General features: G+C 31.5%; 3 protein-coding genes and 1 non-coding gene across 5 annotated transcripts; 2 read left to right on the top strand and 2 right to left on the bottom strand.

Moving 5' to 3' along the window:
• Nucleotides 1-242: 242 nt before the first annotated feature.
• On the bottom strand, nt 243-3,029 carry LOC7466042 (OVARIAN TUMOR DOMAIN-containing deubiquitinating enzyme 3). Of its 2 annotated transcripts, none has more exons than XM_002323517.4 (8): nt 2,904-3,029; nt 2,603-2,756; nt 2,445-2,526; nt 2,305-2,368; nt 1,989-2,094; nt 1,831-1,885; nt 1,125-1,178; nt 243-631 (listed from the first exon to the last, which is right to left on the bottom strand). In XM_002323517.4, the coding sequence occupies exons 1-8, from the start codon at nt 2,923-2,925 to the stop codon at nt 488-490; spliced, it is 681 nt and encodes a 226-aa protein (XP_002323553.2). In that variant the 5' UTR covers nt 2,926-3,029; the 3' UTR covers nt 243-487. The 2 variants fall into 2 exon arrangements, with proteins under 2 accessions (XP_002323553.2, XP_052304077.1); XM_052448117.1 differs by lacking the exon at nt 243-631 and adding an exon at nt 683-745 and having other exon boundaries at nt 2,904-2,985.
• Nucleotides 3,030-3,119: 90 nt separating this feature from the next.
• TRNAE-CUC (transfer RNA glutamic acid (anticodon CUC)) lies at nt 3,120-3,192 on the top strand. The gene has a single exon. It is a non-coding gene; the product is annotated as a tRNA-Glu (tRNA).
• Nucleotides 3,193-12,602: 9,410 nt separating this feature from the next.
• Nucleotides 12,603-18,422, top strand: LOC7466043 (acetyl-coenzyme A carboxylase carboxyl transferase subunit alpha, chloroplastic). The gene is made up of 12 exons (XM_002322918.4): nt 12,603-12,882; nt 13,076-13,476; nt 13,586-13,660; nt 14,269-14,376; nt 14,511-14,671; nt 14,811-14,925; nt 15,009-15,163; nt 15,830-15,881; nt 15,974-16,042; nt 16,351-16,428; nt 16,505-17,642; nt 18,054-18,422. The coding sequence occupies exons 2-11, from the start codon at nt 13,144-13,146 to the stop codon at nt 17,639-17,641; spliced, it is 2,283 nt and encodes a 760-aa protein (XP_002322954.3). The 5' UTR covers nt 12,603-12,882; nt 13,076-13,143; the 3' UTR covers nt 17,642; nt 18,054-18,422.
• A 350-nt stretch (nt 18,423-18,772) lies between these two features.
• Nucleotides 18,773-19,788, bottom strand: LOC7487448 (steroid 5-alpha-reductase DET2). Its single transcript, XM_002323518.4, has one exon. The coding sequence runs from the start codon at nt 19,649-19,651 to the stop codon at nt 18,878-18,880; it is 774 nt and encodes a 257-aa protein (XP_002323554.2). The 5' UTR covers nt 19,652-19,788; the 3' UTR covers nt 18,773-18,877.
• Nucleotides 19,789-24,487: the final 4,699 nt, after the last annotated feature.

Raw genomic sequence — 24,487 nt, forward strand, 5'->3', positions numbered from 1 at the left:
AATGAAAAATTGATATAAGTACTAAATTGACACAATTAAAAACAAAATGTAAATGTATCGATATAGAATGACCGAGAATTTGCAGGTTGTATTTGCTCTCTCTCTCTCTCTCTCTCTCTCTCTCTCTCTCTATATATATATATATATATATATATATATATATATATATATATATATATATATATAACCATTCTGACGATATGACTCTAAAATTATAATGCTTCCGAGTCCTTTCACCAGTGTAACTTTCAACCAGGAGGCCTCCTGGTGTTTAGGCTAAAAGAAATGCAGCTACATGGCCAAGCCTGGAAAAGAGTATGCCTGCGCTTTGCATGATTTTCAATTTCTTTCGCATAAAGCAGGAAATCCCTGCAAGACTACATCCTCCTTAAATACTAACAGTACAAAATAGCATCAGCATCACTTTCTTTGGCAATTATCTATGCTGGTTTTCCTCCGCCCATGATGAAAGTCTACTTCTGAAGCCTCAGACAAGCAAGTCGTAATGATTCTTACCACTGTACAGTAGCCTCACAGCTTTCCTTGGCTTTCCCTTCCAAGAGCCCTTCTGGAACTCAGCTCCGTACTCTGCTATGGGAATAAAGCCAGAGCCCCACCCACCACTGGCGTGCTGCATAGCATGCAAAATCTTGAATTTCATTCTAATTGGATGTAAGATTTTATCACTTGCTCATGACTAAATAAGGTGTGTAACTTTTTCACCTACTGAATTCTGGCAGAAATGCTGCAGCATAACAAGATGAGTACATTCATACATTTAATGACTGCAATAAGATTGTCAAGTGATCATAAAATCCACCTAATTTAGCATGCCAAACAAAGCTCCTACTAAGCAAAGCCATCCTTGTCAGATAATGAAGGTCTCGCTCATCCCCTGCTATAAGCCCCAAAATGCCAGAGGCTCCCTGACTATATCCCTCATTTGCATGCACCAAAAACCAAGAAACCAATTCTTTTTTTTTTTTTGTGAATTTCATCTCTTTCTTGGCTATATAGCATAACTATGTTATCATAATTGTGGAAAAAGCAAAAGGTTAGGCACCTATATAGCATAACTTACAAGAATATTTTGCATGGCATGATCGTGGAAAGAAAAAACTTACCTCATGCTCTGGTATGTAAACAATGATTGGCTGATTACACAATCTTGACAGCACCTAATTCAGCAGTGATGATCGTTGGTTAGTCAAATATCAGCAAAAATTACATATAAACAATCACACAGGTAAAGGCAGGAAACTCATACAAACAACACCCAGAGCAAAATCAGTCACACATGATACTTCACCCAGAGCACAGTATTCTAATTTCTAAAGCTGCTAACTGAAGCTTGAAATGACAGTCCTTTTCTGCCTCTCACCCAAAATGAAATGGAAATGTAGTAAAAAAAAGAGGGTAGGCATGTGTTCATCTTAATTTAATAAAAAGAAAAGCAAACACTCATAAAAAGAAAAACAAACACTCAAACATATCCATTACAATTCATAAATTTAGCATCATCTAGATTCTAGTCATATCAATTTCTCAAGTTCATTCCATGACACGGATGGTAATCAGTAATTTTACTGATGTAAAGGCACTATTTGATGCTCCAAATAGATATCATTGGGAATTCTATGAAAACAACTCAATCTCCATCGCAATGGAAACTAAAACAACACACTCGACAGAGCCATGTCAACTTAAAATACATATCAACTCTGTAAGCCCATGAGCAGATCTCTGAACAGTTGCAAACACAATCACCAACGAAACAAGTGGTACCATGAAAATGTAGGCATAAAAGAATGCATCAAAAGGATCACTAACCAGTAGCTCTGACTCGCCTCCCCAAAAATCAGGTCGCTGAATGCGTTGGCAGTAACTATAGAGAGACATTAACAGATGTACAATGAAATCCCATTCACAAAAGTATGCTAACGCATCCATCAGAAAATCAATGATAACGGTACTGCTTCAACACTCACCGTTTCAAAGACTCATCAACCGTGATTGCAATAACTGCTTCTTCGTACTGTTTGCGTTCTTCTTTACTATCACATATAACCTCTTTCACAGCCATTCGTAGTTCATCTGCAGTTTTTATAGCAAGAAAATATAAGCTTCTGCCAATATTTTAAGCAGTATAATCTTATCAATATCTACAATAAAACACAAGATAAGAGAATCCAATAATAAAACCAAAGCAAGATAGCTTGTCAGAAAGAAAAACAAATTCACAGCTCTTCCTTATCCTGTTGATACTATTGAGATAAAGAAAATAAAATATTACATCAACTATACCTGCATTATTTCTCTCTTCTCGTGGATTAAGAGAGATGCCCTTGTTGAAAGCCATTCCTTTGACCTGATTTTCACCAGACAGAATTAGTTTAAAGGCTAAAAAAAGAGAAGCAACGTTGTGTCACCTCATCAGTTAGTACCAGAGAACGAAATAGACAGCGCCCATCTCCGGTAACTTTCTGAACTGAATAATGCTCTACTTTTTTCATCGAATGTGAACCCCTGCATCAAAAAAAAAAAAAAAGGGTTTAGTCTTCAAGGTCTATAAATGCAATAAAAAGAAAGAAAGAAGTCTTACAGTGAAGGCCCGATTCTAGCGAAGAAGCGATGGGTGTTGGCAGAGAAGAAAGGCGGAGGAAATGAGTGAGGTTTGGAGGTGGAAATTGAAGGAAGTGGGGAAGAGACGAGCTCAAAATGGGCAAACCCATGTTTCAGCTGCTCTAAAATATGCTCTGCAAATCAATCATTTGTTCATACGGAGTTAGGAATGGAATTTAATGTTTCTATCTGCCTGTTTGTTGTTGAGTTGAGAGGGTGAAAATGAGATAAAAAAAATCTTTATAAATTCTTGAGAGTGAGAAGAGATGATGGAATGATACCGTTTGTGGACTTCTCCGCCATGAAATTGAAAGCTACGAAAACAAAGCGGGGGAAACGATAAGGGCAGACAGTGATTCTTTTAAGCAAACGAAGCAAGCACTCAGCGCAAGTGATGAGGCGGCCATAAGAGCACGCGGGCGTGTTTATAACTCGACGTCGTTTCTATATGTAATTATTGTATTTTTTAATTTTAATGTACACCGTCTCAACATCATTCCGTTGTAGTCTAGTTGGTTAGGATACTCGGCTCTCACCAGAGAGACCCGGGTTCAAGTCCCGGCAACGGAAACTCTTTTGGCACTAGGAGAACTTTTATCAGTTTTATGTGTTATCATTGCCAGGCATGCATTAATGCTTTTACAATTCCATAGCGAACATAATAAAAGTCCGCCATCTGCTGAACACGTGTGCGTGCGTGTGTGTATTGCCATTATAATTTTTTTAAAAAAATAAAATAAAACCTAAACCCCTCAGTATTTTAGACAGTAGACCGTGTTCATTCGAACAGTGCTTCTTCTATTTGGTCTCTATAATTTTTATACTTTAATTTTTTCATTTCTTTGTTTTCTTCTTTATTTAAAAAACATTACTTTGATTTATGATTAGTTATGATGATTTGTTTTCATGCTTGCACATGAAGATCTCAAGATGTCAAGGAACTGTTACATTACTCAATTAATTCTCGATTTAATAAAATAAAATTTAATTTTATTAAATTAGAAATAATTATAAAATCAGATATCAAATTTAAAGCTTAAAGAACTATTCAATTTTTTTTTATGTCAATATCATGGACTAATTTAAACATTTAAGAAAAAAGTTCATGTCCCTTTCTTAATTTCAATACCTCAATTTTTTTTTAATCCTTTTATATTGGTTTTATTTAGGATTTGACATGGTGGTTTGTTTTAGTTACCTTGATACGGGGATCTTGTAATATCAAGAAAAATTTTCGATACTTATTTAATGTTCAATTTTGTAAAATAAAATAAAATTCAGATGATTTAGAATAATTAAGTGTTAAGGCATCAAATTTAAAACTAAAATAAATATGAAGATTGGATTAAATAGGTTGGTGCATGCAACGCACACGGTAACGTGTAAGAGACCCCCTCCATGTTCAAGAGACACGTAAGGCGTCACCCGGCTACCAAACACTGGCTTTTGCAGTGGTGTTCGACGAAGACATTGCAGTAGACCTCCGATGACCCCTTTTTTTTTCTCCTCCCTCTTTTCTCTCTCATTTCCTCATGATTCATGTTGGCCTACCAAAATTGAAATGTGTCATGTCATTTTGTTTTTTTATTCAATTTGATCATTATTCTTTTTATTGTTATTTGTCTTCATTTTAATCTTTTTTTATTTACCTTGTTTTTCAACTTTTCCCCTCAACATTTTGTTTCATTTATTTTTATATCAAATTTGATCTTCATTCTTTTGATTGCTATTTTTTATAATTTTTTAAGTAAGTTTTTTTTTTCCAATTTTATCCTCATCATTTGGTTTCAATTTATTTTTATATCAAATTTGATCATCATTCTTGTAATTGTTATTTGTTTTGTTTTGGATTCTTTTTTTATTGAATTTTTTTTCAGTTTTGTTCCTCGTCATTTAATTTATAGGGAATTTGGTTTTGTGAATTTCTCAGGTTTGCCTTATATGAGGTTAGTTCTAGTCTCATGACTCAAGTCATGGATTTTAAAAATTAGCCCGAGTTTATTTCAATCATTGTTAGTTTTCAATTTCATCATTTAACATTGGATTGGTCAGGAATTGGACTTCGTGAGTTTTTTCACTTTCATTTCTATGAGATTATATTGATCTCATATTTCAGTTTGCAAGCTTCTTAAGTTGACCCGCATTGATTTGAGTTTTTTTTGTTGCATTTTTCTTAATTGAATTTTTTTTAGTTTCGCTCTTAAATATTGGATTGTATGAGAATTGAGTTTTGTAGTTTTATTCAAGTTATTATTTATAGGATTATCTCGGTCTCACGTCTAGGTCATGGATTTGGTAGACTGACTCGGGTGGATTCGGGTTGAGGGGTTTTTTATTTTTTAAAATATTTTTTTCAATTTTGTCTTTCTATATTTGATTTGCTGAGAATTTAGCTTCAGATTTTTTTATATTTGCTTTATATAGGATTGTTACGTTCTTATTTAATTTTTATTTTTTATCAAATAAGATTATGAGACCTTTTATAAATATAGGGAGGATGTCTTTTGTGGTATTGGTGAGCGTTTGTTTTTTAGTTGATCATTGTCAAGTTGTTTGTTTAGTTCTATTTATTTATTGTCATCATCTTTTTTAATTATATTATTAAATTAACCAAGCTTATTGAACCCACTCAAGTTAATGACCCAAGTCTCAGATTTTTCTTACTTCTTTAAAAATATCAGCATTGTCTGAGCATCTTTTTTTACATTAGAAAATTTTTTGTCTCATCCGCAACATAACACGGGCCACCAATCTAATTATTATTACTAAAAACATTAAAATGTGAAATAACTTGTTTGCACTATTCATATAAACAATGAAGCAGGTCTTCTTTTTTTCCTTTGATTTTCTTTGTTTCTTAAATTTTATCCTTCACAATTTGGTTGATTTTGAATTGTCATTCACAATTTGTTTGAGTTTGCTTTATATGAGATTATCACGATCTTAAACAAATATCTAGTATTTGATCAGTGCTCGATTTTGCAAGTTTCTATTTTTGCTATCATATAAGTAAGTACAAGACAGTTTAGAAAAAAGAGTTATTAAACCTAGTAGAGCCTATGACCCAAGTTACGGATAGGTCCAATATATCATCATTTCAATATTAAAAAAATATCATCTTGAAATTTTTTTTAAAGCCAAATTATAATTTTACTTGTTATTCAGGTTGTCTTTAGACCTATCAAGTTGATTAGATCATGTTAGGGCTACTCTCAAATGGTTTAATTTGAAATTTGAGCTAGGCAAGAAATCGAAGTAAAAGGTTTCAAGGTTGACTTATTAAGCTGGATTTTATAACAATATCAAAAAGTTCCTTGTGACCTAGATTATTTTTTTTTGGTTCAAAGAACTTTTGATTTGACATATAGCATAGCGTGAACCAATAAACTATTACATATATTATTTTTTTCAAATAAAAAAAAGGTAATAATATGTCAATTCCAAATTACCTAATCTAACTAAACATGTTATTTTTCAAGAAAAAAAAAGGTAGCAATGCTTGATATTTATGGTTATCTTATATAAAATTTGTGTAACTTTTTTTTATAACAAGTCAAATGACTAGTCAATAAATTGGTTAAGATACCAAAAGCTAGTGTTATGACTTGTAGAATTAACAATCCATTAATTATAAGAATGGATGCAAGTAAAGAGAGGTATGCAAGGAAGAGCAAGCAATGCTAGTAAAGCACAAATGAGTGACAGGTCATGTGATGTCAAAGTTTAAACATATAGAGCTATAAAAAAAAATGTGGTGCGAGAATGAGAGAGCTTTAAGAGAAGAGTTTTTGATTAGCAAGATATCAAAAATCCTCTCACAGATATTGTGAGGTTATTTATAGGGGGGAACCTTGATTACTATGATCACTTCACATCATATATATTTAAATGGTCAGATTTGAACTAGAAAAAAAAGAAGATCATTTCAGACTAAACAACTTCAACTTACTAGGAAAGGCTAAAACTACATTACAAGCTTACTAAAACAATTTTTCTACTACGTTTCAAAGATAAGGCATGAAAGGTGGCCCTACCATAATAATTGTGTCCATCCTTGTACGCTCGAAGCTTATGTTGGATAAAGCCATCAATAATCTATGATGTGCTTCTTAAATTCATGTCAAGTCAAGAAAAATAAAATCAATTAGTACATAAGAGATTTCTTAAAATAATTATATCATTGATCTACCTGAACCATGTAGAGGGGATGCATATTTACTCTTAGAAACAAACCACACTTGATTTGGAGGTCCAAAACTCCACATTCATTACTTTAAAGATTGGCTAGTAATCAACTTTAATATGTGAATGCAGAATGGCTAATCAAGAACAAGATGTTATTTGGTTCATTGAAACAAATAGGGTGCAAGAGTTTAATGAAGGTAGTTTGTCCTTGTAAATGAGATGTTTCATAATCCATTAGTGGTGATTAGACCTCCTGAAGTGGTTGGAGATATCACATTTATTCACTTGAAGATAATATCTCAATCAACCTTCTTAGCTGGGGAAGACAATGAAACAAGGATAAACAACATGTCACTCAATCTCTTCTTTAAAAATGGATGACATGTCTTCTGTTTAAAGTTTAAACCCTAAAAATTAGGGTTTTCTAATTAGGATTTGAAAAACTTTAATTTAGTCCTTGTTGTTTCAATTTAAGCTCAAGCATCCTTAATTAAGACAAAAATGACTAATTTTATGTAATGAAGCCCTGCCAAAAATAAATTGGGATCCTTTAAGTGTGGCACATTTTACACAGTAGCCCTTGGTTTCTAGTTTGTTCAATTTAGTCCATAATTAGGCCTTAAACTTTAATTTTCTTTAATATAATCCATGATAAGGTGTGGTACAATCCCTAATGTTGCGTGTTTTTGTAGAAAAGTCTTCGATCTTGAATTTTCTTTTAATTTAGTCTTTAATTAGTCTTCAAACTTTGAAATTCTTGAAATTGGACCCCTAATTGCACTAATTTAGCCTTCCAAAGTTTCAATTGTCTCTAATTTTTCAATCTTTACAAATTGATCCAAATTAAGCCCCTAAACTTTATTGTTCTTCAATTGAGTCCTTCTTGAACCCCCCCAACCCATTAGAAATTTAGTTAAGTCCTTGAACTTAATTAATTCTTCTAATTTTTGCCTAATTAACTTTTAAACTTATTTTTTTCAATTAACTCCTTATATAAGTCAATTAAACCTGATAAAAGTTTAATTAGATCCTTAAACATAATTAATTCTTCCAATTTTTGGTCAAGTTTGGATTTCAACCTCAATTTTATTTCTTTCTTCATCTCATCTAGTCAAAACATCTCAATCTAGTTATTCTTCCAGTGTTTTGGTCTTTTATTACTTAATGGCTTATCTTCTCATGTCCTGAAAATGTTTTTGGATTTTTAAGGAAAAAACCAAATTTAGGGGTCCAAAATTGGGTTATAACAAACCAAATGATATTGAATAAAGAAATAAAAGTATAAAAATTATTCTTTTTAAGTAAAAAAAACTAAATAATAATAAAACTAAATAATAAAATTCTTAAACTAAATAAGAAAAATAAAAATAGTTAAGGAAAATATTTATTTTACCAAAAAGCTTGTGCATTAGTCTCCTTAAGTTGGAAGAAACTTGTTCTTAAGTTCAAACTGTTCTTGCTTCGATCTTGTGGGTGTCCAATCAAGGTCTCTAGCCCTTTATCTTTCCTCATTTCAAGTGTATAACAATTCTAGGTAACAACTTTAGTCCCTTTATGTTAAATTTTGCAATTAATTTTTTTTTTCTATTTTATTAGAATTTAGAGTAATGAATTGCAAATCTCAAACTTGTTTTATTAACATATGTTATATCCATATAATCCTTGAACAAACCTATTTTATGATAATAATAAACTTGTAATAAAGAAAATCAACATAATTTAAATTAATAATTTTTTTTTATTAAGCTCATTCCATATTATCTTTGCACTCAACCTTTAACTTGCCAATGAAGATATCATTGATGACATTATTGGTGTCATTATTTGTGTCATTATTGTCATTGTTTATGCCATAATTGATATTGTAATCATCATGAAAATAAACTTAATAAATTATTAGAGAATTTCAATTCATGTCTATCTCATCATGGATTGGCAAAGAATTAATGTCTATTTTCATAACAAATAGTGTTTATTGCTCTTCGACTGATTTCCTTCATTTAATTTGTTTTCCTCTTCGAAACCTGTCAAATTGACTTTAGTCTCAAAAGTATCATCATAAGTGGAAAAGTAGTTTAGTCTTTGGAAAAATATTCTAAATATAATTTGATTTTATGTTTTTAGTCTAATAAAATGTATTTTTTTTTTGTTGAAAATAAGGTTTTAAAGGTTCATTTAATTATTATTATTTATGTTTTATGGTGAAAAAATGGTAGAATTTGGGTTTTAAGGTATAAAACTTAAACCCTTATTTTTCAATCACTAAAGATAGGTTTGATGGTCTAAAAAATGAACTATGTGATGATAGGCCATCTATTTAAGCATATAATTTTAAAAAAATAGATAGTAATGTGTTGAATGCTTTGTTTTTTTTTTAAATAGCAGCTAGGCCTCGTCTAACAAAGTACATGCCTTTAAGGCCAGGAGCATGTGTCTGGTCTTCTATGGCCCAAAGTGTCTGACCTTTCATTTATTTAATTATTTAGTTATTTTTATTTTAGAGTAAAAAGTTTTTTTAATTAAGATTATTACAATAAAATTTAAATAATCAACCAATCATGCCTTATTTTCAAAATCATATCGAAAAAAAATTATGAAGTCTCACTTTCAACAAATCTAGTTAAAGGTTGAAATTGAGAAGAAAAAAAATATAAATCCATGAGACCTAAAGAAAATTGAAAAAAAATAACGAAATACAATTATCAAAACAACCTAACATTGAAGATAAAATTAAAAAAAAAACACTAAATAAAATAAGAAAAAAAACACAAAACACCATTACAATGAATAGTGTTTTGTGGGTGTGGCTTTAATGATTTAGCTACACCCTTTAATTTTTTGTTAACTATCCTCTATTGATTAGAATTATTAATTCTTATTAGCATGTTAGTGAAAAGCTAATGATATATGATATATTTAGGTGAATACTAGTTTTATCACCGCGTTATGCCACAAATAAAATTCCAAGTTGATTTCAAACATGAAAAAATAATGTATTAATATTATGGATAAATTTAAAAATATGATTTTTTGTTGATTTAGAAACTAAACATGTTGTTTATGTTATGGGTATGATTTCATGTCAATTCCTAACATGAAAAATAATAACTACATTATAGATATGTTTTCATGTATCATATTTTTTTTTTATTAAGAAATGATGAGATATTATTTGTACATTAAGGTTAACAATATCTTTTTTATCAATATTTTTAATATACATATTTTTAGAGTCTATCTCTCTAAAATGTCATTGCACTTTCTCTCTTACAAAGTTATTAACTTAAGCATATGAGAATTCTTTTATCCATTAAAGAGAATCTTTTGCAGTTTACTAGTTACCACCGACTTATCAGGCATCAATCACCTTAACTTATCAGACACAAGCTATCTTGACTTATCAGACATCATCTACATGCTACCAACCATCTTGACTTTCCAGAAACCAGTTGCATGCTACCTGCCACCTGCCACCTTGACTTACCAACAATTAGCCACTAAGCTCTCCACATCAAGGTATTAAACACCTTGATTTGAGAGAATGAATCATATTGCTAAACTTAAGAGATTAATTTATTGTCCAACACATAAGTTTTATTACTAAACACCTTGAATTTTAAAATATTATCACTATCAATTCACAATTTATTGTATTCAAGCAAGTGAAGTTAAAAAAAAAAGCAGGGTTTAATGTTAAATTTATTTTCTAAAGCATATTCAATTTTTTTATGGGTGTTTTGGATTAAAGCATTTAAAGAGAGTATATAAATGAAGCTGAATATTTAATTATGATTAACAATGGACGAGATGAGGGATAACAATTGTTAATTGATAAAATCAAAGGAGTTGGAATTGAGTTAATAAAAAATAAAAAATAAAAAAAATAAAATCAGAAGCTAGACTTATGTTTCCGTTAAATTATCTTTTCGCTTTCCAGATGGACTTAGTTATCACAGGAAACGAAGCTCAAAACCAAATCGTGGTTGGAGTCGAGTCCAAGGACATGGATCATCATCGAAGTCATCGCGAGCCAGGACCAATCACACGTGCAATCAAGCATCTCACGTGCCAGGCAAAAACGCAAAGGCCGTAGCCCTTTTTAACGGTCAAACCGAAAAAGCTGGCTCATTATAAACACAACAACGATAAGGGTTAAATTCAACTTAGCCCCTGTAGTTTAGACAACTAACAGATTTGTCCGTCTAGTTTCAGAAAATATATATTAAATCCATTTATTTTCATTCAATTATAATTAATTAACTTTATCATTTTCATGCTCCCTTCCAATTTATTTTGTTTCTTTTTTTGAAAAGCTAAAAAATGACAAGAAAATAGATAAGGTAGGAAAACTTGATAATAAAAAAGGATTAAACTCCATGAAATTACTAGCAGACATGATTTATTATGCCAATAAAATTTTACACTGTAGTTTTGAATTTTGACCAATAATACAATATAACCTTGATAAATTAATAATTTTGATTAAATAGTATTTTTTTTATTGTCCTAACTTGGAACCAGTAAAGTAAATTAATAATTTGTTGAATTTATAATATAATATATTTTTAAAAATTACATAGGTCCCACTTGATATAAAAATTTATAATTTTTATACATTAAAATCGTATACATTGACTCAATTAGGAGATCTTTGTAAAATATAACTATAGTGTTACTTGTTTTTTTTAAAAATTGATGTTTTTTTGAATTTCATTTCTAACTTTTATTAGTGCATTAAATAATTTCGACGTAATGTTTTCATATTACAAAAGAAAATTATATAGTGTGATTATTTTTTTGAATGCATCTTTATACAAGATAGACTCTAATACATAATTATTTTATTCAACTTAATCTTCTATGTTATTTTCTATTATGTTTTTAATAATTTACTTGTCACTCAATAACTTTAAGTTGTTTTTTGTACATCTTTAAGATGATAAATCATTTTATTTAGTTTCATCACTTGTGATGCTATTTTTTATTAGTGTTTTTGTTTAACTTAATGTTCAAGAAGTATATTAATTAAGTAGACAACAAATGTAATTTTAGTTTGTTACAAAAATAAATAGATTCATGAATTCTATTTAATGAGACTAATTACATTAAAAAACTTGTTTTGGTTAAACAAATATATAATAATAATTATTATTATTATAATTTATAAATCAATAATTAAGCACGTTACATTATACATGTATTAACTTTAATGTTTTCGAGAAAAAAAAATGCCTTGATAAATTGATTTTTTATTAATTAATTTATTAAATGATATTTGAATTAATTGATAAATATTCATGATTCCAAAGGTTTTAATTTATGGAAATCTAACTAGAGTTATTACATACAAGTTAGTAGATGGTTAGTTAAACCCTAAGAATGAGTTTGAGTTTCAACCATTAAAATTTATTTCAAACGGTTAGAATTATTTTTGAAGATTAAAGATTATTTATCTCTATCAAGAATCCAAATCATTCATTTAAAATCAATGGTTTATATTAAACAAATACAACACAAAACTCAAGGGGAGCCACGTGAAAAGAATGTAGTTTTTGAGCAATAATTACTAAGAGCATCTATGTTTTTACATTTTTAAAAGTATTTTTATTTTTTTAAAATTAATTTTTTTAATGTTTTAAAATTATTTTAATAGAATTATATAAAAATAAAAAATATATTAATATATTTTAAAATAAAAATATTTTTAAAAATAATTATTACACAACATCAAATTTGTTTTAAATGAGTACGATAAAAAGTCTTCAAGGGACTATTTTGAACTCTTGAAGGGACTGAGTACGTGTCCCTCTCTTAACATAAGAAGTATCGAACTGAAAACAAACCAAACCAAACAAAACAAATGCCCTTCTTTCTCTTCCCTTCCCCTTCCCTTCTCTTTTGACGATCTCTACGATGCTTCCCTCATTTTCCTTCGCTTTAAATAAATATTAATATCATCCCTCACTTTTCTCTAGTTGTTTGCCAAACAACCCTCCCCTTCCTTCCTTCCCTCCTTCTCTTTAGATCATCCCCCCTCTCCTCTTCTCTCCTCTCCTCTCTACAGAGATCTCACTGGTAACTTCACCTTTTGATTCTTTTTTTTGGGTTAAAAATGGAGAATTAATGCATTTTTTTTTCTAACTTATAGTAGTGTATTTTTAGTCCAAAACTACTACTACTACTACTACTACTACTTTTACTAAATTACTTATCCATTAAGGAGAGAAAAATTAACGAGGGACTGATTTTTTTCCCCTGTATTTCACAGATAAAATCGAGTTTGCGTCGGGGATAAATCTGGGAATTTGAAGATCTACTAGGTGTGAGGGTTTTGCTATGGCTTCTTCTTTATCGAATTCGGCAGTTGCATTTACCGGAGCGACAGCTTCGGATCTTCTGCGGAGCTCGAAGAGCTGTGGTGTTAGTGGCATTTCGTTGAGAACCCTAGGAAAGGCGCGATTCAGTGTGAAAACGAGGGATTTATCGGTGGTTGCGAAGGCTAGGAAAGTTAAGAAGCATGAATATCCATGGCCTGCGGATCCGGATCCGAATGTGAAAGGCGGGGTTTTAACTCATTTATCGCATTTTAAGCCTCATAAAGAGAAGCCTAAACCGGTTACTTTGGATTTCGAGAAACCACTTGTTGCACTCGAAAAGAAGATCATCGATGTAATTTGCCTTTGCCCTTTTGTGCTAGCTTGGCTTTTAAGCCGAGAGTATTAAAAAAAAAAAAAAACTGGTTGGTTGAAATGTTGGTGCATTTTTTGTTCTGTTGCAGGTGCGGAAGATGGCGAATGAAACTGGTTTGGACTTCAGCGATCAGATTGCATCGTTAGAGAGTAAATATCAACAGGTTTGCGAACGCGGATTAGTTGAATTTGATACGATTGTATGGAGTCTTTTTTATGCTGTAGTACAGTGATTGTGAGAATTGTTGAATTGAAACCTCAAGTTTGAAGATTTGTGTCATTTGTCTGGTCATGCTATCCTGTTTAACATAATGTGATTACATTTGTTGATGACTGGTAATAGTTTTGGGTTTTTCAATGTGGTTCGAACGTTCCTGATATGCATTTTTTTCTATTTGTCTAAATTTTTGCATCTGTGTTCTGCTACTCTCTAAGTAGATAAGGTTGCAAGAGTAGTGGGTTTGGAAACTTGAACTGAAACTGAAAGTGATAAACTGTCAAAATTCATTTGGAGGAGCTAATCCATTTGAAACCAGACAGTTTCCCCAGAAAGATATGATTGTATTATTAGGGGAAGGCATGAAAAATAATGACAGGGATGTGTATATCTAATGTATTTCTGCCATTTGTAGAGCCTCTTTCTGAAGCAGGAAAAATGCACAATTTATATTTGTCTTAATGCTGTTTAGGGTATAGGCTTTAGGCCTAGGCTCCATCGTTAATGGATTCTGTTGCTTAGAGTATTTTCATGTTTTTCCACTATTGATTTCAGGCTCTAAAGGATTTGTATACGCATCTGACTCCTATACAACGTGTGAATATTGCACGCCATCCAAACAGGCCAACATTCCTTGATCACATATTTGGCATTACTGAAAAGGTCTGCTACTCGTAAGCTCATTTAACTTTTAGATTCTCCTAATTGCATATGTTCTTCATTCTGATATTTCGTGTTCAATTAGTGGATGCTATGGAACTATCTTAATGAATATCTGTGTATCATTAAATGTCCAGTTTGTAGAGCTTCATGGAGATCGTGCAGGATATGATGATCCTGCTATTGTTACTGGTATAGGCACAATAGATGGTAGAAGATACATGTTCATGGGTCACCAAAAGGGAAGAAACACAAAAGAGAACATTATGCGTAACTTTGGGATGCCTACTCCTCATGGGTATGTTCAATTATATATAAACATATTTCAATATACTTTGAAACGAGATATTGATTTCTCTCCCACACATTATGCAATCCACTTGCGGAGTTGGATATTTAGTATCTGTCATGGACTGATAAATGTCTTTTTTTAACAGCTATCGGAAGGCTTTACGCATGATGTATTATGCAGATCACCATGGCTTCCCTATTGTTACCTTTATCGATACACCTGGAGCATATGCAGATCTTAAATCCGAGGAACTAGGCCAAGTACGTGGATAATTGTACTGCAAAGCTTTCAAGGCTTTCTTTAAATGCAGTTCAACTAATTTGTTTGCTATTCGTATGCACAGGGCGAAGCCATTGCTCATAATTTGAGGACCATGTTTGGCCTAAAGGTTCCCATTGTTTCTATTGTTATTGGGGAAGGTGGCTCTGGTGGTGCTCTGGCCATTGGCTGTGCTAATAAATTGTTAATGCTTGAAAACGCAGTTTTCTATGTGGCCAGGTACTTCAATGGGTTTTTTTTTCCTTCTTTTTTTTTCACTCCATTTATTCCAGAATCCGAATGTTTGTGCAAATTTACTTTTGGGCATTTGCTTGGCTTGTCTTGTCTTGTTGAAAAGATGGGACTCATTATCAGCTGTAGAAATTATCACTCCTGTATCCTATAACTCGTATAGAGGAAAAGGATTTAGTAAAATATGTTTGGATAACTCCCTTTGACTTTGAGTGCTATTTTAGGAATATGGTGGTACCGAGGTCTGGTTGCTCATGAGGTTTGGTGGTCTTTCCTAAGTGACTCACTTAGCTCTGTTGCTTATTTTGAATAGTCAGTTTGGAGGATATGACATTTTGTTGTGGCAACATGCACATACAGCCATTGGTGAGATGGCTGTCTATTTTAGTGTAGCTCTTACTTGTCATGATTCTCCTGTTGACTGGGATTAGAAGTTTTCTGGTTAAACAAGCTTGTATTTTTGGCCTAGGTATGGAAATTTGTTCATCAACAATGTTGTTATTCTTTTAAGGATCCAACTTTGCAATGCATCAACTGGTTTCCATGTTCTTTCCCTTTTATAAGGATATGATGTTTTATGCTCTTATTTTTCACACAAATGTGCTGATTGATTTTACATTTCCTAACATTTTTTGAACATATTTTGTGTTAAAGTCCTGAAGCATGTGCAGCAATTTTATGGAAGACTGCCAAAGCTGCTCCAAAGGTTTGTAGTCTCTTCTCACTTTTGGACTTTGCCTGCATTTGGATATTTTATTGATTATAGATTATAGAAACGTTTTTTCCCTTCTCCTGCAGGCAGCTGAGAAGCTTAAAATCACTGGTCCCGAGTTGTGTAAGCTGCAAATTGCAGATGGAATCATACCTGTAATGATCTTCTTTCTAAAATTTTCCTTTAGAAAGCTGTTCTAAGATTTTAAACCATGATAAAATGCATGTTCTACAAACAACGAAGGTTGCCTCGGGAAGGGAGTGGTTGGGTGGGTGATTCCGGGCTGCTATGCATGTATTTATAAAGGAATTCTTATTGAAATTTAGTTCAGATTCATGATATTGAGAAGTGTTATTGATAAATAACATATATCTCACTGCTTTTCTCTTTCTCTTCTCTTTATATGTTTTTACGAATAAAAGCTGCTCAACTATTTTTTCTTGTTGAAAAAAAAAAAAAACAGGAGCCACTAGGTGGAGCACATGCAGATCCATCATGGACCTCACAACAGATAAAGAAAGCAATTAATGAAACTATGGATGTGAGTGCCACTTGCAAGGCTTCCTTAAGAACCAAATTCTAATACTGTGCCCGAACATTAATCTTGTCTTTAACAGGAGCTCAAGAAAATGGACACAGAAGCTTTACTAAAACATCGCATGCTTAAGTTTCGAAAAATCGGTGGGTTTCAGGAAGGAGTCCCAGTTGATCCTATAAGAAAAGTCAACATGAAGAAGAAAGAAGAACCCATTGCGAGAAAGACTCCAGTTCTGGAATTGGAGGATGAGGTTGAAAAACTGAAAGAGCAAATTTCAAAGGCCAAGGAGTCATCTAGCAAGCCTACAGAGTTGGCTTTAAATGAGATGATAGAGAAACTAAAAAAGGAGATTGATCTTGAATATTCTGAAGCTGTTGAAGCGATTGGCTTAAAGGACAGGTTATTGAATTTGCGGGAAGAATGTGCAAAAGCAAATTCACAGGACCATCTCATGCATCCAGTTCTGATGGACAAGATCGAAAAGCTTCATGATGAATTTAACAAGGGCCTGCCAACTGCTCCTAATTATGCGAACCTGAAGTACAAGCTTGGCATGTTGAAGGAGTTTTCTGAAGCCAAATGCGCCTTGGAGAAGAAGAGCAAGGGTGAGGAGCTGAAACTGGATATCGATAAGAAAATCAAAGAGGTCATGGATCGGCCTGAAATTAAGGAGAAGATGCAAGCACTAAAGGCAGAAGTTCAAAAGTCAGGGGCTTCTACTGCTGCAGATTTAGATGAAGGCACAAGGGAGAGCATATCAAAGATGAAGAAAGAGATACAGTTGGAATTGGCGAATGTCCTCAAGTCCATGGATTTGGATGTTGAGATTGTAACGGCAAAGAAACTCATTGATGATGGCTTGAAGGGAAAGGTAGAAAGTTTGAGGGAGGAAACTAACAAGAAAATTGAAAATCTGATGAACTCATCAGATCTTAAAAACACTATCCAGTTACTGAAGTTGGAGGTAGCCAAGGCAGGGAAAACACCTGATGTCGCATCAAAAAAAAAAATTGAGGCTTTAGAACAACAAATAAGGCAGAAGCTTGCCACTGCTATGAACTCCTCAGAAATAAAATCGAAGCATGAAGAGCTGCTGGCAGAGATCGCCCTAGAATCCAATGGAAGTTTGAAAAATGATGATCTAAAGGAAGGGACTCCAAAAAATGATGAATCCAGGGTAGAAATTAATTTGGGTGCAAATCGCAGCTTTACTTAGAGTGAGTTCTTTGATTCTTATTTCTCCTTCTCCGATGGATAAAGTAGACATATATCTAGCGTTCTATTCTATTTTGAGTTTTGTTTGAGGGTACATCCTACACGCTAAGATTTATAATTTCTTAAGCCTGCATGTATTCATCCTCTCTTTGATGAAGAATACAAGTGGTCTTTCTTGACGTGGGCTCAGTTACATTTGCTCTAGGCAGCATGCCTCTCCTCTAAGACTACTACGGCATTGCAATGTTTACTTAAATCCCAACGAGTTCATTTAGTAAATAGGGCTTACTATGTATTGCTAGCGCTGAAGGCAGTAAATTTATTTATTTAATTTGAACAAAATTGGCAAGTGACTTTCATGATTATTTATTGAGTCATTCCATTCATTTCGTAACAATCTCTCTTTCTTCTAGGTATGCAACTAGTGAAGATGGCATTGAAAGAAGTTTCTCATTAAAGCAGTCAGAACAGCACCATGCTCTTCTAATCCGAAGATACTCAAACTCGGGCCTTTCGACCTCAGGGAGGCTGCATTATTGTCTTCTCTGGCTACAGCGCACAAGGTTTTGTTCCATGCGAAAACGAGAGTCCACAACATTATCTTTATTAGCTGAAACATTTTTCATTCCAATTAGGTTTTTATTAATCTATCCTGTACTGCCTTTTCAATTTTATTTTATAATGTGTCTCTATTTGCATTGATAGACGAAGACAGTTTTTGTATAAATTATGTGAGCGCCAGAGGAAAAGCATCAGTAATAACACACGTCTGTTGACTGAAATGAACGTTCCACTTTCAACTCAAGAAGCTTGAAACTTCTATGTTTTATTGAATTCCATTATCATTTTCAGAAGACATCATTTTATGAGGCATCATATTAATGGAGGATTGCAGTATTAGCTTATGGCGATAGCGATGCCGTGATTCCTTGTCAGTACTATGCAGTAGTTCCTCTATTGGTGACTGCAGTAATCCTGTCATTGCTTCTTGCGTGCCCTTTTCTGAGAACATGGACATGTAGCAGAGCCGTAAGTGCTATTACATGCTGTCGATGTGCGAGGATAAATAAGAAACAAAAAAAACTGGCATGCAAACAAATCTGAACAAAAATTGAGCAGTTAACACGCAATCTAATGGAATATTACTTTGCATTTGATTCTTAACTGGAAGAAACACAGCCAGCCATTACAGTTCCATTGTTGCAGACTAAAAACACAAGAAGAGGGGAAAATAGCTTCAACACAGAAAAGGGATCACTGCTTTCCTGCTCCTGGGATAATCCTCTTTGAACTTCTCCAGGTACCATTTGTGATTGGCACATGCCCTAGGCACCAAGTTAGCACATGTATAGAGTAAAAAACCAAACCCAGCCCAAGACCAAGTCATCACTGCCCATCCAAGCCACTCCACAATCTCCCCGAAGTAGTTGGGGCAGCTCACCAACTCAAACCACCCTCCTCTCGGCACCTTATACCCACCACCTTCCCTCTTCAAACCTAACAAAACCCCATCGGCCCACGTATTGATCCTCATGCCCCACACAAACACCACTAACCCACCAAAAAACTTCCACCAAAACAGTCCCCCGTCATAATCACTCTTGTAATGAGACACCCACCTAGCCTGCAGGTAAGCATTCAGCAGATTAAACCCAAATGCCATAACGGCCACACTCACCGGGAAACCACCAGTGGTTTTGGAATTCCGATAAATCCGAAGTGGGTAGATGCAGGTGCGGTGGAAGTAGTGGAGGAGGAAGGGGGACATGAGAATGAGAGCTTTGGGATTGGTGAAGTGTTGGCCATAGGGGAAGAGGAGGAGTGTGAGCCAAAGAGTGGGGCTTTCCATGAGGATCCAAGCCAAGGGTGGAGAGATTGTAGGACCCCACCCTGGACGGTGGTGCTTCCCATACGGGGCTTGAAGAAATTTCAGGGAAATGAATGTAGGGGGTCCTATGAGGTAAATGGATAGGAGACTGTAGTGAAAGAGGCTCTGATCTAATAGGGCCATTGTTGTTTGTTTTGTTGTTTGATGAAGGTGATGACAGATTGGGAGTGATGATGCTCTTCAAAGTTAGGGCATTTATGTAGAATAAATTTGTATAAAAAGTTAACGTTGTCGATTTGTCATTAACTTCAAGCTTTTATCGTAAGATCCATGGGCTTAAATTATTTCTAATCAAATATATTTATGAATCATTGAGTCAAAAACTAGAAAAAAAAAACAGTAAATTAATTTGTAAAGGCCACACCAAGTAATATCATAGATTTCATTTGATATAATTTATGAAAAGTGACTCTTGACTATTAAAATATAGAACTTAGAGCCATTCTCAAAACATATTTTAATTTAATTTTATGAATATTAAAATAAATATTTGAAAGAATTTTTAAATTCTGAAGTAAAAAATGTATTTACACTAAAACTTATATCTTCTTTTATATATATATATATATATATATATATATATATATATATAGACATCACCTTTCTTTAACAGCATTATGGTTTTGTCCATAAGTAATTAAAGTATAAATTTGTATAATTCAAAAGATTTAAATTTATGAGAAAAAATGCATTTTTTAGACAAAACTTTCTTTTTATTATTCATTGATTTTTATTTTTATTTTGATGAACACTGATTTTTATTGAAAGCTCGATTCTTGGTATAAAAACTTATGATGATATGCAAAGCAATTTTCAATTAAGAAATAAAAATAATATCTCAATTATTCTTATGTGATTATATAAAAAAAATAATAGAATAAATAATTCAAGTTTAATTTATAATTATTAATATTGCTATAAAAAATGTAATTTTATTTTAAAAGATGATGTGTTTGGATAATTTATTAAATATCATTTTAGTTGGAGAAAATCTTATATAAAATTAAAAAAATATCATTTTATAATAAATACCATTTTATTTGGATAATTTATCATTTTATTATTAATAAAATTAATTATCATTTTACTTCGATAAAATTTTATTATAAATTTATAAGATTAAATAACAAGAAAAAAAAGGAAGGGGCATATAAAAACAAGCCAAGAGGCACATTCACATACTTGGTTAATATAAAAAAGCTCAAACATGTTGGCCTAAAAGGACACGTCTGCATGACTAATTTTTTTTTTTTTTAAAAATATACACACAATATATTATTTGTTCTATATATTTTTTAAATAAAAGGGTGGTATGTCATCTGTTAGGGCAAATGCTATGTCGTTTACTAGTATATTTTTAAGTTATCTATTATAAAACTAGGCTCTAGTTGTGTGATTACTAAAATCTAATCTAACATGTTTTCACAAAAAAAATAAAAAATAAAAAACAATATAAAAATCTTAATAGATTCATTTTTAACTTCAAAACACTTTCTAATTTCTAATTATTATATAGAAAACAAAGTTTTGAAATAGAGGTTGATGATAATATTAAGAAAAGTTAACCATGAAAACTTTAAAATGAAGCTTTTCCAACTTTTATCAATTTTTGACATAAGATTCAAAATGACCTCGTGCACTTTTTTTATGTCTGCTTGAGAGTGTGATATAAGTTATTTTTCAAAGTGTTTTATATTAAAAAATATTTTTTAAAAAATATTTTTGATATTAGCATGTTCAAATGGTCAAAAAACACACAAAAAATTAATTTAAAACAAAAAATAATTTACGAAAAATTTAAAAAACACAACAAAACCGCAAAGTCAAATACCGCCTTAGTATATGTTTGGCAGTGTGGTTGCGATTGCTTTTTAAATAGCTTTTCGTGCCAAAATGTATGTCAATGATTTTTTTTTATTTTTTAAAAATCATTTTTGACATCAGCACATCAAAATGATTTGAAAACACTAAAAACATATTAATTTCAAGTTAATAAAAAAATAAAAATTTTTTAAATTTTATCAAAAGCGCTTTTGAAACGCAGAAACAAACAGTTCTTTACTAGACAAGTTGAGTGACTTTTTGGCATAGAAACTAACTTCACCCTCCATATCAAAACAACATAACTTCAAATAATAATAATAATAATAATAATAATCTCAATCTCAATGTCTTGATGGAGCTTTTGCAATTGATTAAAAAATAATATAAATATTTGATTAGATAATAGATGAATGTATGTTTGTATTAATATTCTTAAAAAAATACACATTATAATAACAACTAAAAAAATAGAAAGATATTTTAATATATTTTACCCCAAATTATAATAATTTCTTTTTATTCACCATTTTCAAGTAAAAACCTATGGGTTTGCATTAATAATTTGTATTGTTTGCATGAAAATTCATTCATTTATTTATTTGAAGTTCCCTTTTTTTTATTTCTAAATAGTTTCACCCTGATTCACAAAACATTTCATTTAAATAATTGTTTTACCCGATTGAAGATTTACATTATTTATTATTTGCTAATATTTTATAGACCGATTTATTATTTTGATGGATCTAAGCAAAATCACTGGAAATTTTCATCATAGTCTTAATAATTTTTTCTCCTAATTTATCATTATTTAATCGAGGATTTTCTTATTTAACATTGCTCTACCAATTTTAGTTTTTCTTTTAATTTATCATTATTTAATCGATGATTTCCTTATTTAACATTGCTTTATTAATTTTAGGCCTGGGGTTTACAATCCTTGTGCATCTAACATGCATTTTCTCATTTATTATTTATTAACTTGCTAAAGTAGACCCTTCTAAACATTATAAGTCCCCACCTCAATTTCTAAATATTACAACACTATTAAAATACTAACATCTACACAATTTCATCAATTTTCACACTTTCCTTCTTATAGATTTAGCATCACAAACCAATAACCAAACTATTTATTCTTCATGAATCACAATCATGATTTTACACAATTCCATCATCATACTAATCAAGTTTAAGCATGATAAAATCATTTAAAACCTAATATTTACATAATTTATTCATTTTCCATATTTTTTTCATTTTTAGATATAACCATAATAGGTAAACCCTTAGCAATCCACATTACAACATTTAAAACCAATCTCAAACATTCCCAATATCATTTAAATCATAAAAAATCACATAATTTAATCAATTTCCAAAACCCCCATAAAACTACCTAGTGAAGGCCTACCACTTCAAACTTTAATTTCTCAAAATTAGTTTTCAATCTATTCAATTATACCCTTAATCATGCCATCCAAACCCCAATTAACTAACAATTACATAATTTGACATTCCTATCAAAATTTACATAAACCTTAACAATTCCCAAAATTAGGGATTTTCAACCCCCCATCATAATTCAAGAAATTAAATGTATTTATTGCAAAAGTAACACTTTGCCACTACCAAATAACCCAATTAACCTAATTAAATGAGTCTTTTGTAAGGATTCCAGGGATTTCCTCTTCCTCCTCAAATTTTGCATTCTTTCTCTCTCAAACTCAAAAACTTTCAACCCCTTTCTCTCTAAGGTGCACTAATTAAATTTGGTTTAATTAGTAGAAAACACTTAATCACACTCTCATACCATATAAATTAAGAGGATTTGGAGAAAAATAAAGGAGAAAAGAAAAACTTTTTTTATTTGTGACTTTTCATCAATTAATTGGGGATTTCCACCTAATTGTACAAACTTTTCTCTTAATTTATTATTTTTGGTAGGGAAATACACTATTAAACATCAAGTTTAAGATTTTGGGTTGAGATTTAGATACAAGCTTTCTAGGTTTTAAACCATAAGCAACTTTAAATAGAATAATGTTTATAAATCTATTGACCGAGTTATTATAAACAAATTAGGCCATAAAAAGAACCAAATCCCAATCTTTTATGATAGTCACTTACTAGATATCTTAAAAAGTTGTCTAAGCTTTAATTGACCACCTTGATTTTGTTATTTATTTGGGGATAATAGGTATTGGAGAATTACAACTTGATACTAATGATATGCCAAAAAGTCTTTTCAAAGGAACTCATAAATCACACATCCCTATCTAAGATTATGGTTTTGAAAATACCATATAACTTGGCAATATCATCGTGGTAGTCTATAAATTTGATAAGAAACATACATCTCTGGGATTTCTATGGAGGTATTGTCAACCCATAACACATTATATGACTTAAAGATAAGGAATCTCTTTTAAGCCTTGGTGAGCTGTAATAATAGAAGATATTGCAATGATATAATTTTCATTATCAATGATGATCTTGCAATTTTTATCCTTATATTTAATATAGGTATGAAAAATAACAATCCTTCTTCAATTTTTAGTTCTCTAGGGATATGTTATGGTACATCTTACTAGATCTAATCTAGTCATTTCTAATTTTATAATGTGTTACTCATCTTGAATGGATAAATGAATTAGACACAACCTAATAACCTTATCTTTCTTATCCAGGTTATAAAAATCCATATGATCGGTTTCACACACTTAATCACCATAGTCTTTCTTTTTACCTATATCATTTTGTTCTTTGATAACTTGTGTCTTATTATTATGGTTGGCTGCAACATGACCAAAACTTTGACATTTAAAACATAGACTCATTGAGCTTATTTTAGACACTTCACTGAGTACTCTTTTGCCTTTGTTTTCCTTAAAAGGTTAGACAATATTGAGGTTGAGTTTGTGAGGTGGAGCACATAATAAGAATTATTATTCCTAAATTGAGACCTATCAAGGATGTTGGGGGTGTCTAAGCATCTCATTCACTATTTTTTTATAACTAACTTGTAATCTTGAACTAAGAGATAGACTTGGTCAATAGTGGAAACACATTGAAGCACAATCTCTTTTATAAGATCATCATTCAAGGTCTTACAAACCCACTTAAAAGTCATGGTAA

Source organism: Populus trichocarpa, chromosome 16, assembly GCF_000002775.5.
Source record: "Populus trichocarpa isolate Nisqually-1 chromosome 16, P.trichocarpa_v4.1, whole genome shotgun sequence".
Lineage (NCBI taxonomy): Eukaryota > Viridiplantae > Streptophyta > Magnoliopsida > Malpighiales > Salicaceae > Populus > Populus trichocarpa.